Raw genomic sequence first — 16,331 nt, 5'->3', positions numbered from 1 at the left:
AAGCACCGGTTTGAGCACCGTTTGAGCACCGGCACCGTTTCAAAAGTACCGATTTGGCACCGGTATTGGATAAAACCTAAACGATACCCATCCCTACTCGAGACAGCCATAACTTAGGGAAGCTGCACACAGAGTAATTGACATTATCAGTGCATAAAATATGAAGATTTGACTTTCATATCAGGATGCAGAGACCTGTGGCGCATTGTACGTTCAGTTGCTGACAGCTATTTCTTAAAAATTCATCTAGCTGATTGATTTAAACCACTGAACTGGTTCACCCGATGAATAGCATTAGACCAACTGACTGCTAACTGAAGAAAAGAAGCTGCCATGTGCTGTCTGCAGCAGGCAGTCATTTTAATGGAAAACACAACGTTGTTTTTTTTTAAATAAATAATTTATATTTTAAACAAGATAATTGTACCATAAGAATTTAAGATCAACTGACACAAATTGCCTCCCTCTTTTTCGTTGGCTTTCTCCTTCACAGACACAATCAAATGATGTTGCTTTGCCACCGTCTCCCCATGGCTTCACTGTATTTAGTTGCCATGGTGAGCCGAGCAGCTCTACTGTTTTTCATCGACGGCGCTCAGAAAGTTTGAGGCATCAATACTTAATGTCTGGACATCAGACAAATGGGAGCTGGTACAACAAAGAAACCCTTGCTGTGCTTAAGAGTGTGGCTTTTATGATGTTTCTGCTCTTTGGGAACGTGGTGTGAATTCACCCACATTTCCCTCCACTTTGTTGTTGTCCTCAATCCAGTTGAATTTGATAACAACTGATGTTCTTGTGCTATGAAACTGTGGCGCAGTTAAAGTTGGTATTGTACTCACGTCGTGTAAAAACTCTAGGTGTGCGTTGCATCAGGCTCACTGAAAGCAGGAAAAAATAAACTACAAGGTTGATTTGGATTAAACCTTTTAAAATGGCGCATCAGCAAAGAGAGAGCACAATGAGATCATATGTCTGTGAAGGTTCTCAGTCATCCAGGTCATCGTAGTCAAAGGAGCTCTTTGGGGGGGGTGTCACAATCAGCCAAGGTTTCAGATGAACCCACTGTGAGACCTAATAACTCAAATGTGTTAAATGTAAGAAGTAGGAATAAAAGTAAAAAAATATGCTCAAGTAAGGTACAGATACCTGCAAAATCTACTTAAGTACAGTAACAAAGTATTTGTACTTCGTTACTTATCACCTCTGATTAGTATTGTAACAACATCTCTAACGACACAGCCATGAGTCATGTTAGTTACAGCTGTTATTTGTCTGTCAGTGTTAGACAGACAAATAATGTCGTGCTCCTTCCTGCATGCATTTACATGGTGTGTTGTAAACTAGACTTGGCTGACCACATTCGCACAGTTTATCTAAAAGTAGGTGAAGCAGAGGTAAAGCCAAGCTTTGATGTATTTTAAGTGAGTCCGAAAGTAAGCGTTTACTTTGTAAATATCAAAACAGGAGTATGCAGGTGAAGGAATAACGACAAAAAACCTGAATTTGAATTTAGACAGCAGCTCCCCTTTTGGTTTTTAAGCCCTGCCATCAGACATTTTAAGAGCTTCGTGCACCTAAAAAAATGAAGTTATGGTCTCATTTGCTTGCTTTAAGTGTTACTGAATACAATAACGTGTTTATTTTGTAAATTGTGCTAATTTGAGTAAAAAAGGAAAGGAAGGTAAAGCAGTGTAAGCTTTGCTGTGGATTTCAGTTAGTCATGTGCTCCTCGCAGGTCACAATCTCTCTTTTTTTTTTTTTTTTTTTAAGTCAAATGCACAACTATTACAAATGAGCACACAAGCATGGTGACTTAACAATTCGTAACATATCTTATCAGCTCTTAAGAAGCCACATTTGCAGCCTCCCACAGTCACGGTGAGCAATTATCTTACAGTAAACCTGGGAAAGGCCACAGCACTCCTTTCTGAATCCCACAGTCACTGACAAACATCTCCCCACCCGTCAGTCATGATAAACGACGCACAGCCTATCGACCAGTGTCAAGTAGGATACACCTGATCGACTGCGTGATGTATGAATGTGTTCGTGTGAGAGTGAGAGAAGAGAAGAAGGGAGTGAGCGTGAAGCATTGTGGGGAAAATTTGTAGACTCCCACCTTGGTGAGGCGGTCACCGCGAATGTCTGACTGTACATACATCAAACATCAGCTCAATCTTCCTTACCCAGCATCCTCTGCTCCTGCCTTAATGACTCTTTGTTGATCTGTGTGTAGCTTTGTCTGCTTAAACAACACACAAACACGCTAATGCTCGCAAACACGTCACAGCTGATCAATGGGAGGCTGGGTCATGCTGCCCTGGGAGAGTTTAGCTCTCAGGGAGGTCTGGACCTTAATGTGTACTTACATCAGAGTTGTACTGATTTATCGGCTTTCTGATATACTCGCCTTTGGTTAAGACAATATTTGGAGTTTTCCTGCTTGAACTTCTAGAACATGAACTTCTTAATTTTGTCGGCTTTATCTTGCCAGTCAAAGCCTGAAAGAATCTTTGAGTTTACTGTGTGTACCAAAGTACACTTACTGTGCTTGCGGTTTATTTGCTCTACAGTCTAAACCCAAACATAGTGTAGCGTAGTAGAGAAATACTGCTGTTATTCTGTTTACCCCCATGTATTGCACATCTTTATGTCCATGTTTATCCCCACAGCACCAATGCTGTAGGGTGATAAATGGTCTAGGATTTTTCAACAAGAAGCGCTCAAAGACAGATTCTGGATATTCAAATAAACTGCCTTAACTTGACTTTGAACAAGATGGAGCAAATGTGATTTCATGTCCTCCCTCACACACATTTTCTGGATATTTCATGCTTTTATGGGTATTATAAGAAAAATGTTGAGGTTGGATTGCAGTCGGTTACACTTGGAGATGAGTAAGTTCAAGGAAAATTGCAGTTTGAGGAATGAAAAGCAACAAATGTCCCTGAGCAGGCTCTTAACTAGAGACGACTAGCCTTAAACTACTTGGGTGCCCCAAGTCAAATTAATTTTACTTCAAAAAATGTCTTCCAAGGTTTCAGAATCTGTACTGCATATGATACCCTCTATACTTGCAGCTGAACGAGGAGCAAAAGGAAAAAGAGCTGGGTGAAGTAACAGTGTCATTATAAAGCAGACAATAGAAGTTCAAAATGTAATAAATTGTAGGTTATAAGATGTACTGAACCAGTTCTGTTGGAACTGAAAGAATGAAACTTGATTAATCTGCAAATTCACCAGAGAACACCACTTATGACTCATGTGATTGTTGTTTACAAACCTCGGTTGGTGTTTTACGGGGCAGCGCAAAGCCTGAACAAACCACACAGAAAAATGCAGCAAATTATGCCAAACCGTTGTGGCTCAAAGCGAGGAAACACACCATGCAGTCAGCCAAAGTGACAGTGAAATATGCTCAAGTCAGATCTGCTGTTAAGCATATGATTCACTTTGTTTAATTCTATAATTATATGCTTATATAATTACACGATGCTCTCTGTGCGTGGTGGGAAGGTTTAACTGAAATATAAAGGTTAATAATGTTTAAAGCCAAATTGTGATTTTAGTTGTAGTGCGCCTACACTGTTTTTGTTATTATTATTATTATTATTATTATTATTATTATTATTATTATTTTATCATTATTAACCTGGTTTTTGAAGTGAATAACTCAAACAATTAAAGACTAAAGAGCAGTCAGCCAGCTCTTTGCAACCACCAGTCACTAAGAAATGTGTGTTCTGCAACCAGTTGGTGAGCAGTTGGTGAAAATTGATGTAAGTCTAGTCACACAGACCTCATAGTAACCACAGGTTGGCTTGCAACACCATCAACCTCTTTGCAGTTATTTACAAACCTTCGCCCACCTGTCTGAGAGTGATTGCAATGAGTCTCAGACAGTTTGGCGAAGGTTTGCAAATAATTGCTGTCTAATTTATAAATGCAGACAGATTTCAAACACATTGCAAAACAGTGTGATACGTCTCGCTATGTCGACTCCCACGCAAGGTTGCAGAGGACATCAGTCATTTTGAAGTTAAACTGACATCCTGTAGCAATAATTTGTGGGGGAATTTCTGAATTTCTGACTTGAAGCTGACACACCAAAGGTGGTCTGAAGTGATCAGTCTGCAACTGATTGCAAATGGTTGCAGACCTGTTTCCTATCTGGTATTGATCCTCATAAGGAAACAACCAAGAGTAATAATATTGCAAGTTAATTGCACACAGTTGCAATAATTTCAGTCATATCGTGGTCTCCAACCCCTTGTTTCTCTGGTGTGACTGTCCTCACTGCTCAAACCGTTTATTTTCATACAACTATCAAATTACTTTGCCTTAAAGGGTTGTGGTTTTATACCATTAAATAACAATAATAATTGAAGCAATTATCTTGGGCGTGTGGATAAATGTTACTATTGGGCCACAAAGAGACATCCTTTCTTTAAAAACAGGCCTAATTTTAGGCTCAGGTGTGCTTCAGGTTATAATAACAACAGTTTGTTACCAACTATTAGTTAAGGGTGCAGTCGGTGATGTGGGGAACGCAGGGCAGGTGCTGCTGGAAAATTTAACAGTACGGTATGTAACAAGCCATGAAGGACAGCGGAACTCTGGCCGAAGCCTGATTGGTCCGAAGGCTACGCACTTGAAGCAGGAAATGACATGGGGAGGGCAAACAGGAAATGCGAGGCAGAGCGGCGAAGTTGTTCCAGCATGTTTTTCTTTTCTGGCCGTTCCCATTCCCTCGCTCGTCGCCGCACAACGCCAGGCTGCGAGAGGAAGGAGAGGGAGGAAAGGGAGTGAGAGAGTCAACTAGAGGAGGGCATTTTGGGGAAATCCCTCCCCCGCCCCTTTCAACCCTCACCCCTGTCCACAGACATTGAACCCTTGTGAAGCTTTCAAACTGCTGACTCAAAACTGGCTGTTGTGACGTGCAGAGGGCTTTGAGTTCACTGGTTCGCTGGTTACAGAAGATGGTTTTTTTTAAATTGTTTTTACTGCCATCTGCGTGGAAAACACCCTGAAACTTTTTCAGATATTATGTGATACCCCAGCTCTGTGCTGTGTCTGTCGGGTGGACAGAAACATGTCTCCGGTAGGATGATGCTGCTACATACCTGTAGGAGGTGTAAGTAGAAATAATCCTTGTAATAGCAGAACCGTGGCCACTGTTCCTACCTGCTTTATTGAATACATTCATGCTGTACTCTGAAGAGTCTTGTCAAAAAACTATTTAGCTGGCCTAATCTCCAAATTTGTTTTAATAGTGGAAGAAAAATGGTGGCTATAAAAGTGTTTGACAGAATTATAACCTGTCTGTGGAGTTCCCCTCCACTCTACGGATTGATTTAAGGCCTTTTAGACCTTTTATGTGGATATGCAGCCCTCATCTTTATTGTTCTGATCCACTCTTGCTACTCAGCCTAATTTCCTGCACTCTTCAGTTACCTTTCAGGCAACAAATGTCTAACAAAACAATTGATGAGTGGAACATCCCCATCTCCAGCAATTATTTCGACTCTACGAGCATGTTTCTACCAAAGTACGAGCTAATTTACAAGACAGCACGCGGTGTGATGAGTTGGTCATGTTCTTATAGTTGTTGCCGCGTCTCATCAGTATTCAGCAGCGGGAGCGCCGTGACGCACTGAAGCGCAGGAGGCAACATTAATCAATGGGGCGAGCAATCAGCACCCAGCCTAATTCAATCACCCCTCCAACAGAATGCTGCCATTAGGACAACAGAGGTGTGCAAGTGTGTGTTTGTGTGTCTGTGTGCTTGTGTGCTGTTGTGTCCGTTTGATTTGTTCGCATGCTGGTCCCTACGCCAGCCACTCAGCTGCCGCCACACCGACAACCCGAAACAAACCCCTTTATAGAGGGAAGACGGAGCGGATCGAGACCATTATGGAGATGAGTGCTGTCTAAAATTGGAGATGCCACTTTCTTGCAGTCCACAATCGAGACAGAAGATCAGATGTGAGGCCAGAGAGATAACAGTGTAGTTGTTGTTGTCATTTTCTGCAGAGGAAGCTGAGATTGAGACAAAGAAGTGCTGTGAAGCAAAAAAGTTTTCTCTCTTTCTTTCGTAACAGGCAGCAAAGATGGGAGTCGTGTTAAGTATATGGCGTCTGGACTTTAAAGCTTCTGTCCCTCTCTCTGTCTCCTTTGGGTAATATGTAACTTAATATGTTATTCCCTGTAATCTCCCACGACTCTGGCTATTGTTTTACTACATCCTACATCATCTTCCTTCCTTAACCTATTATCACCATTATCACTCTACTATATGGTTTTCCTATAGAAATGATCCAGTCAGCATTGGGCCTTAAAAATGCAAGGCTCAACATTTTTAATGACTGTGTGAAAATTAAATTGATCAGTTTATTATTATTTTACCAGGAACATATCAGAGAGTTTACAGACTAACTCGCTGTTTTAATATCTGCCTTAAAAATGATACAACTTTAGTGTTGTATCAGCTTGTCATGCACCATTTGGCACAGCTGTATTGAAGACACAACTCTATGGCTGTGTCAGTCTTTCCATCCATTTCAATTATATATAAGCGGTTTTGTTCAGATAGACGGAGATGCTGCAATGGCTTGGAAAGATGAGACTTTCTGGAAATACCGCAGCAACTTTTTTGAATCCTGCTTCAGCTGTTTCTAATCCTGTACCAGCGCTGATGTGAAGATTTATTTTCTGAGTTGTAACATCTATCATTGAAGAGAAGACTGGAAATCTGTACGAATCAGAGAAATTAAATTAAGTTTATAAGCTAATAATCCTAAAATATTAGTGAGAGAACTCTGTGAGGAAGCATTTGGCAATATTGGGGAAGAAGAAATTCCTTTTACGATGAAGAGATCTTTGCATGGCTGCCAGTGTTGTGAAACAACCACAAATATTCAAAGTGCCATTATCAGTAAAGAAGACAGAGGAATAACTAAAAATGATGGGCAAGCAGAGGGAGAGCTAGAAGCTTTTTCTATAATAGCTAAGTGTAGCGGTAGCTGACCTGAAATTCCCGAAATAAAAAAATGATATGTGTGTACTTGGCAGCGGTGCAAACCGAAAACAGGAACTTAACATCAGTTCATTGCTGCAAAAATGCCTCCAGTGTTTTTGTGTTAACCTATGCCAACCTGTTTCAAGTCCGACCTGTTTTCCCGCTCTCCACAGTCATCTCTGTCTCCGCTTTCCAAAATCCAAGATCGATGACCCAATTCCAGCACTGACAGCATGCCTGTTGCGAGTTTGAGTGAAGAAAGCCTCAGACAAGCTGAGCTCTTATCTGGCCTGTAGATTAAAGAGGTGATGAATCCGAGGCTTGAGCGGACTTACAGTATCTCTCCATTCTCAGTCAAAGTGGGCAAACTCGTGAAAGACCTGTATTGATCTGTTGCCCATTTATGACTGGATCTGTGGGTGCTGAGAGTCAGGGCTCCATCGATACCTTGCTCCTTCAAACCTGCCCAATCCAGCTCCAGTGATAGCAGCTCAATCCATATCTCTGCAGGCGCCCTGCACCTCGCTCCCATTGCTCACAGTTTGTCTTACTCACCTTACACTTTAGACTTTGCCTCACATGTGTGACTCTTTTTATGATCAACCTTTGAAATTCAGAAATGTAAAGCCAGTAAAACATGTCAGAAGATTACATATTGATTGTTGGGAAGGCTCTTTTTTGTAAAAGTTGAAGAAAGGTGAGGATAAGGTTGGAGTTGATTGTAAATCCAGCCATATATTGGACCACACACCCATGTACAAAGAATAATACCCTCCATGTGTAATGTGAAAAAAATGTTCTTTTTAAATAGTGTCTTTATGATGCTAAGACTTAACTTTTGAATAAGGTTAAACCTCTTTAATTCATTGTGACAGCTGACAATGGAAAAATATGTAAGCAATGTCATTAATAGTAAACTGAGTCATTATCATAGCTGTAGTTCTTGCTCCGTAAGTTGAACCCATTTCATTTTTAGGTCTCACACTTTGTAGTGTTTCAAATAGAGCCGCAAAAGATACACCATAAATTAAAGATGTGTTGTATTTGAATATATAAATGGCTCATTAAATATGCATGTAGGCTATAAATGAAATATTCATTAAGCTTTTATAATGCAGCAGTGCAAATATATTTGATCAGTATATTTAATAGTATAATTACTGAGATTTGTAAACATGACAAAGATAATGTAAAAGAATCCATTCATATTTCAGGCCAGACTGGAGCAGTCTAAGCAAAGAGCAGGAAGCATCCTAGTCACATGCCTAAACCACATCAATTGTTTGTTTGTTTTTTAATGTGTGGAAGTAGTTAAAGAGCAACAAGGTTTTAAGTTGATAAATCAAGCTGGGAATCCACAATAGGAATCCACCGGCTAGTCGGCTGACTTAGCCTTTGGATGGCAATGGCAAATTTTTCTGAGCTTCCAGTGTCGTCAGCAGGTACGCAGAACAGGAATTCCTGGCAGCGTTTTAAAAAATAGGATCCACCCTGGAAGTTGTCAGGACATGCCCAAAGAGATGATCATCCAAAAACACAATAAAAAAAAAAACAGGGGATTTAAAAAAAATAAAAATAAACATCATTTAGTTTCATGGTCCACTGGTCTGATGGGCCTGATGACAACATGTTGATATTAAACAACCATCGGCTGCTTGCTCCACATCGAATCTTGGTTAAAGGGGAAAAAAACCTATTAAAATCTGACAGTTGTGCCAACGTTGAATACCTAACCTTGCTCTGAAATCGATTTATCATCTTATTGGGCAGAATTATTAGGGTAGTGTTCTTCACAATGAGTTCATGTTTTAGAGATGGGCAACATTATATTACTGCTTTTTGTGGAGTAGTCATCCATTTAGTAACCTAAGTATTTGTTAATCAGATGTTCGGCAACTAAAAAAGAGCAAAGGTGTGCATTTCTTTTTTTTAATTACAATAATCTCGTCAGTATTTATTGAATTATAAAAGATGTTGTGACTGGACTTGGGTTGCATGAGGAAACCATGTCAACATCTGTCTGCTTAACGTCCAGTTTCGGCCATAATGTGCTGAACAGTTTGATTTAGAGATAAGGTTTATGATCCCGGCTTCTTTACTTGCTGGTTTGTGGTACACTTGAAGAAATACTGCTCTTTGGCTCGACACACGCGCTGCTTACCTGCATTCAACAAGAACCTGCTCAGACACGACCGGCTATTAACTGCTGACGCAATACAAAAGGAAACTAACTGTTGTTCCCCTCGCCTTAAGATTCTGTATTCTCACATCTTTATTGGTGTTACAAAGAAAAGAAAATGCCACAGGTGCTTCTACTGCTGTAGCACATCCACCCACAGCAGTACTACCTTTAGGCTGTGATGGTTTTGATGCACGCCGTTAGCGGTGAGGCTAATCTGGTAGAAGCTGGTGTTAGCAAAAGACTGAAGGCGCTTGAATGGTGATCGTAGCGGTAGCTGCTAAAAGCCACGCTTTCACCTTATGTAGTGGGGTCACAGCCTAGCAACAGTGGGTCTGAGGCTTAGCAACAGCAGCCACAGATTCAGTCCAGCAATGCGGTAATTGGACTTTCTGACAAAGTGCCGGTGGACCGACACGCTAACAAATACAGACACACTTCATCACAAGGACACATGTGCACACTTGTAGTGCACAACCCTGCTTGTGTGTGATGACGAGGAGTGAAAGACAGAGAATGTGTGTCATTAGAGGAGAGGGATTGAAAGTGTTTCTGTGTGTGAGGGAGAAAAAGTGCGCCTTTCATTCAAGTCTTTCCCTGTGGCTCTATTTATACTAATGATGAACCTTGGTGCTTGTGTCGCTGCTGCTTCGCCCGTCTGCGCGCTGCCCTGTCCTTGGGGACTATGAATTATGTCTGTCATCCAACAGTATTTGCAGTATTTTGACAGTTTAACACTCTGCAAGAGCTCAAGGTCACATCTGGGTTATTATCATTTTGTTATAAAAAAATATTTATAAGCTAGTGAATATCAGTTAATTACCAAGTGATCATTTTCTGATTACCTGATCAATCCATTGGTTACTTTACCAATTAAAAAAAATAAACCACAACAACTTTTTAAATTAAAAACTGTTTCTTTACAAATAAATAGTAGTTGTTTACATGTTCGCCTAACAACAAGGAGAAGCTCCCCAGGACGAGGCGACACCGATTCCCTTTGGGGTTACGTCAGGGAGGGCATCTGCAAATTCAAACATGTGGAGCAACTCGTTGTTGAAGATTTGGAAATATTCACACTGCTGTCTGATTGTTTTAAGCTTGGAAAGCCCTGTAGTGTTTGTTTTGTTTTGAGCTACTGATGAAAAGTAGTTGTGTGTTTTTATTTTTTTCATTCTCTTCCAGATTGGTGATGCTGTGGTTTGCAATGGGTATCTAGATAAAGACAGAATGACAACCTCCTTGTGAATAGATAAAATCAGTCATTGCCCATCTAGTGGCTGCAAGTAGCTGCAGCAACCAACTGGTCACCCAGAAGACGGGCATGCAACGGTATCAACCTCTGGGTCACTGCAACCTGTCTCCAAACAGTTGCAGTCTAACTCAGACTGACTGCAGTTACTCTCACAAACATTGCAGACAGACTGCCAACCTGCTGTAATCAATCTGAGTCTGTGCTGAGGCATCTCTTTGGATTAAGGGAATTCATGTTCATATATAAAAACGAGGTTGCTGTGCTCCTGTATGCAGTTAAGTTTCCACCAAGCAGCAAATGTTTGTTCTTTTAGATCAACGAGGTCGCAGACTGACTCTGTCTTATTGCTGTTTTGCCATGAGGCACCAAAGTCAGTTTAAATATGGTAACGGACCATGAATCAATGTAAACCTGGTCTCCATCTTCAACGCAACCATTTTGCAGTCCCTGAGACAGCAAGTTCATTTCTGGTTGTTCCGTGGACGGTAGCATTTAAAAAACCAACAAACAAAAAAACTCATGCATGCATCACCAGAAGCGTAGGTCTCCGTAATATGTGATCAACATAAGTGTGATGAACAGATTTCATGCAAACTGATTACTTTGACCTATCAATCCAGCATTAAATAATTACTATATTCCTAAATTTTTGCATATTCGTGCATGATTAAGCCTATTAGAGCCACTTCAACTTTAACAGCTTCCCAGTGATAATCAGTGAAGCTCTCATCAGATCCCTATAAATTCATATGTTAACAAGAGCACGTGTTTTGTCCTCGCGTCACCAACTGTCACTGGCATAACTCTGCTAGAGATAAATAAATTACAGCTAGAGGCATACAGCACCAGTTTGTAATGCAAAATACATAACTGGAATTATTATATCAAGATGATGTGGTTAGAGAGCTGAACAGAGCGGAGGTATGTGGACTGATTAGAGATGTAATAATAGAGAGAGGCAGAGAGCAGGGAAAAAAAAGAAAGATGTACACACAGCTAACAAGCGAGGCGGAGAGTTACCAAACATCATTATGAAATGTGTACTGTACTAAGACTTACTGGATTTAATCAACTCTCTAATCTCATAAAAGAATGGGAGTCCCTGGGGTACTTAAAAAAATAATCTCATCAAACATTCCCGTCTATAACGGAGCACTGAAAGTCTGGATTTCTTGAAATCGGTAAATATATCTGTGACGAGGGAAGCATATGTCCATCCCGTCTCATACGGAAATAAAGAAATACATGTCAGTGTTGTAATGGAAAACAAGGCTGGGCAAGAAGATGTGTGCAAAGCATTGGTCCATTTTACAGATGTTACACTGAACATAAAGCTCAGGAATTGGACCAGTTTCTCTTCTGGGTATTGTTTCCGAGTGTAAGACTTGGCTTTCAAAGAATTAAAAGCTGTTGTAGAATTCCATAACATAAGGAATTTTGAATTTTTTGGATGCTCTAGCTGTAGTTTATTTGTCAATACCCGTGTTGTGCCAGTGACTTGGGGATAAGTTGGAGCTGTTATCACGGCGACTTTCATACGTATTTCAGAATGTTGGTGGGCCAGTTTGAGCTCTTGTTGGAGGAACTGGGACCACATCTGAGGCACAGAAATTATTTATGTGAGCCAAGTGACCCAGAGCAGTTCTTAGCTGTGTATCTGAGGTACGATAGGATTATTTTACTATTTCCACATCGTCGTATGTTCAATATGCAGGCACGTTATGAGCTGTGAGCGGGCTTGCTGCAGAATGCAGTGATCCAATTGGGCAGATGTGTTTATTCTAAAAATCGACATGGATCTGAAAAAAGGCATGCTGGAAATGCGTCCTTTATGGTTGCTGCGAACAGCTGCAACCAGAGTAGGTGAGCCCAAAAGATATTTTTAATGCACAAAATATTTGCACGAATCTTGAACATCTGGTGTGTAAAGACCTTTTCTGAGCATCTAATCACTGATCTTTTGCTTTAGTAGAAAGCCTGTTCATCCTACTGAGCTACAGCCACCTGGCTGCTGATTGGCAGTAACTGCTTCTAGATGTGCTTCTATCCTGGGTCACAAACTTTTGAATTATTTCACCTCCATGCCTCAAACTTTCACAATCATGCTTTGCTGCTCTTTAAAAGAGGATCATTGTCTCTTGGAGTCCAGTATCGAAGCAGGCAGCTCATCAAGGCACAGAGAACCAAAGGACGCCGTGCCCGTATTGACAGTATTTGACGACCTGGGATGAGAATTTGTTGCAGAGAATGGAGAGATGTCCAGAAGAAATAATACGATGCAAACGGCAGCCTTTTAGGACTCTTTACAGAGGTAGATAAATGTTTCCTGATAAGCACTTTTGGCAGCATGAACAGCTTACAGAACAGCTCTTTTTACCACCTGGATTGGAAGTTTGCAAAAAGCAATTAAAGTGTTCTTCTTACCTCTGGATGTCAGCTCCACTGATGCTGCTCTGTACAAATCATCACCTCACAAACACAAGACCAAGCATCTCCTATCCCTCTGCATTCTGCTCATGCTTCACGGCAAATGTACACGAAGAGAAAACTAGGGAGGGGGTGGAAGAAAGCGGCACAATGAGAAGAGGAGAGAAAAAACAGAGAAGGGCGGAGTGGTGGAGAGGAAGGGAGGGAAGGAGATGCTGCGGGTGAGTGAGTGGAAGCGCCCATTAATTTGAATTTAAAGGATGTGAGGAGAGGACGGCACGAGACGCAGCCAGCCTTGGAGAGAGGAGAGAGGGGCGCTGGGAGAGGAAAGAGATGGATGAGAGGGGGGAAAAAAAGAGTCTGAAAATGAGATGAGAGAGTTAAGAGGCATCACTGCCGGTCAACTGTGCATCTATTGATCCGCAGCGGCCGGGTGGTTTTTCTGCCAGAGCCACCGGAGATAAAACGGATGAAAGGGGGGAAAAGAAAAGACTACTACTGTGTTGTGCTTTTCTTTTTCATTTTCATTTTTTTTGTTTGCTGCCAACCTGCGAAGTGAGAAGTGTGTGAGAGCGCTCCAAGCTGAGCACATCACACGCGAGACGAACACATTCAGTTCGCAGAGTCTGAGCTGCCTCGAACATCCACTGCTACTTTCAGCGGCCGCCAGGAGTTGAGTCGAGATTTACGGGCTGCTTCACATGGAGCTGAGGCAGCATCCAACGCAGGTGAAGCTTGAGATTTAGTGTTTACTGCTGCTGCACATCTGTGCCGTCAGCTGTTTTATAGAAAAATACTGTGAAAGCGGAGGATACTTGAGCGCTGGAGAGTTTGTAAGCATGTCTTGACATCTGGAGAAGGAAGAAGACTGAGCCGGCAGCTCTCGTCCTGGCATCCTGAGGTGCGAATGGGATGCTGAAACCAAGATCTTCAGGAGTCAAGATGTGGATTAGGAGATGAATTCCGAGGAGGGGTCGAGGAGGGATGAGGTTTTTCGGGGTGAGAAGGCAAGAAAGGGCTGCCACTGCCCCGTGGCGACTCCGCCTGCCTCCACCGCCACCTCCCCGTGAACATGCAGGTCCTACAGATCGTCAAGGAGCTGGTGTCGCCGTCCAGACGCAGGGCAGCGGCCAGATTCGGAGGTGTGTGTGCGCATTTTATGACCCATTAAGCTTCTATTGCAGCCACTAATTGTGTCAGAGGACAAAGATTTGAATCAGTGCAATGAAGACAAGATCAAATCTACCTGACCAAACATTATTTTGGGAGAAAGGAACGAGGAGAGCCTTGTTGAATGTATGGAGATTGATATGAAGTGCATGCAGGTTTTGAGTAAATCTCGTCCCTGAAGCAGGTGAAAGGTCTACTGTTTTACTCTCAGTTATGATGTGCCTCACTGTGAGGAGCTGTTAATCCTCATCAGACAACTTCATTACTGTAGGTTTCAGTGGAGTGTTGGTGTTTCACAATAGTTTAAGGTCACCGCCTTTTCTTGGTGCAATTTCAGAAATATTTGTTACTCTGATCTGCATAATTAGTCATGTATTAATTTGCAAACTGCTGCCTAGAAAGTGCCATCTGACTCTGTGTCACTTGCAGCCTCTTCTCAAGAAAATTTATAGATTTGAAGTTGGTGAATAAGATGCATAAAAATGCTCCCAGCAGGTGCTGAGGTCCAGTTTAAAAAAAAAAATCACATTGCTTGAAGAAAAGTGAAGCCCTAAGATGTGCGAGACTGATGCCTGCAAATAGATAGATAGATATATAGATATCTGCATATGAATACGTAGAAGCTGCAGCCGGGGGGAAACAGAAAGCCTGTCATTCACTTGTAGTCTGGCTTTTATTGACCACTTGGGTTTTGAGCACACTTTGGTACGCTGTGTGTGGTAAGCATATAAGGGATGTCATTTTCTGTAATGCATTAGCTAATCATGGGCTGTTTCGATTTAGCTTTACGTTCATTTTTCATTTACCTGCATTCGGCTACAGTGAAAAGGAAAGCTTGGCTCAGATATCTGCTGCCTGCACGCGAAACCCCTCAAAAGTAGCAGCCGAGGTTAAGTCAGCAGACTTGGGCCTGTTGTGTTTAGACCAAACACAAGGCAGTTCTCTTAGATGGAGAGATTCAAAGTATGAAAGATGGACATAGCTATCGATTAGCACAGCCTGGTTAATCTCCTTTTCTGACTCTTAGAAGACCAAATTATGTGGTTAGAGACGGGGCACATACAGCACTATTAGAACCACATTAATGGATCTTTAATGCCCCCTTTGTCCCTAAAAGTCAATGTCACAAGTAACACTTCTGATAGTTGATTTGATGTGGCCTCCTTGGCACAAAAACGGTCCAGTTTAATAATAAATTTAATTAGTTTGTACTGAATGTCATTGTGGATGAGTTTAAACTTTTTGGTGTGCCATGTGTCATTAGTCTGAATGGGACGGACATGCCCCTCGAGCAGCTTCTGTAATAGCTCTGTTGCTGTGGGACGTGTGTGTGTGTGTGTGTGTGTGTGTGTGTGTGTGTGTGTGTGTGTGTGTGTGTGTGTGTGTGTGACGGCTTCATTTCTCTGGTGTGCACTGAATAATGAAGCATGGTGCTCTGAGTAATGGAACACTATCTGACCACTGACCCGGTCCTGTCTCCTGGTTGGATGCCACCCTGTGCCGTAGCCACAGGTTTGCCTGAGCTCTTTGCCCCTGCAGGAGGAGGAAAGGCACAGCTTGTCGCTTCAGTGCTTCTCGAATAAAAAATAAGCTTCTGTTTGTTACTGTGGGGAAATTTGCATAAATTTAATGGGCAGTTTAATCGACACTTGTTGCAGGTTTCTTCAAAATGTAATCTCTTTTTTTTTTTTTAGAAATACTGTTATTTATTTATTTTTTGCACCTGCTAAATTCTATGTTCATGTACTTGATATCAGCTTTCACATGACTCTTTCTGATTTGCCTCATGTTGTTATTCCACTTGTGTAAATGTAGAAACCTTTATGTGCTTGAAGCCACTGTTAACCACTGGATGTACCTGCTCTAGCAGCCAGGATATATTTGATTTAAAAGGCTTGAATTCAGGTAGGAAATGCTTTGTCTCCTGCCAGCTGGCATTCATAACAGCTTCAATTTATCAACTGGCCCCACTAGGACACTTGTGTAGGGCCAATTAAAGCACACAAGGAAGCGCTGCAGCATGGGCTGCATTGGGGGGGCAATATTTTAGGACTTGGGTCCCAAATCATTGGTCAGAAAAGATTGATGGAGACAGATGTTACATTCTCCAGCACGCAGGTGCTTTATTTTTGGTCACTGGACAAGGTCATTTACTAGTTTAACTCCTGGTTGTTACGTTTCTTCCATTTTCTTTTCGTTAATGCAGACAATGCACTGGGAAGTTGGCGGGTTAAAGAGATAATATCCAATCAGATGGTATTAGTTAATTTATGAATAGG

General features: G+C 41.7%; 1 protein-coding gene across 2 annotated transcripts in view; it reads left to right on the top strand.

The window, feature by feature from the left end:
• usp6nl (USP6 N-terminal like) overlaps positions 1 to 16,331 on the top strand; it is a 102,180-nt gene that overhangs the window by 25,703 nt on the left and 60,146 nt on the right. The window contains exon 1 of one of the 2 annotated variants that reach the window (XM_085437464.1): positions 13,251 to 14,024. The exons of the other annotated variant lie outside the window; for it this stretch is intronic. Within the exon in view, the coding sequence (XP_085293590.1) occupies positions 13,955 to 14,024 (70 nt within the window). The 5' untranslated portion in view covers positions 13,251 to 13,954. Of the gene's footprint in view, positions 1 to 13,250; positions 14,025 to 16,331 lie in introns of those variants that run through there. 2 annotated transcript variants of the gene reach the window in all.

This window comes from Copadichromis virginalis, linkage group LG17, assembly GCF_057382275.1.
Source record: "Copadichromis virginalis isolate Kocher_CV1m ecotype Utaka linkage group LG17, C_Virginalis_male_GT1.1, whole genome shotgun sequence".
NCBI lineage: Eukaryota > Metazoa > Chordata > Actinopteri > Cichliformes > Cichlidae > Copadichromis > Copadichromis virginalis.
The sequence above is the reverse complement of the archived record's forward strand: the minus strand, read 5'-3'. Positions and strand labels throughout refer to the sequence as shown.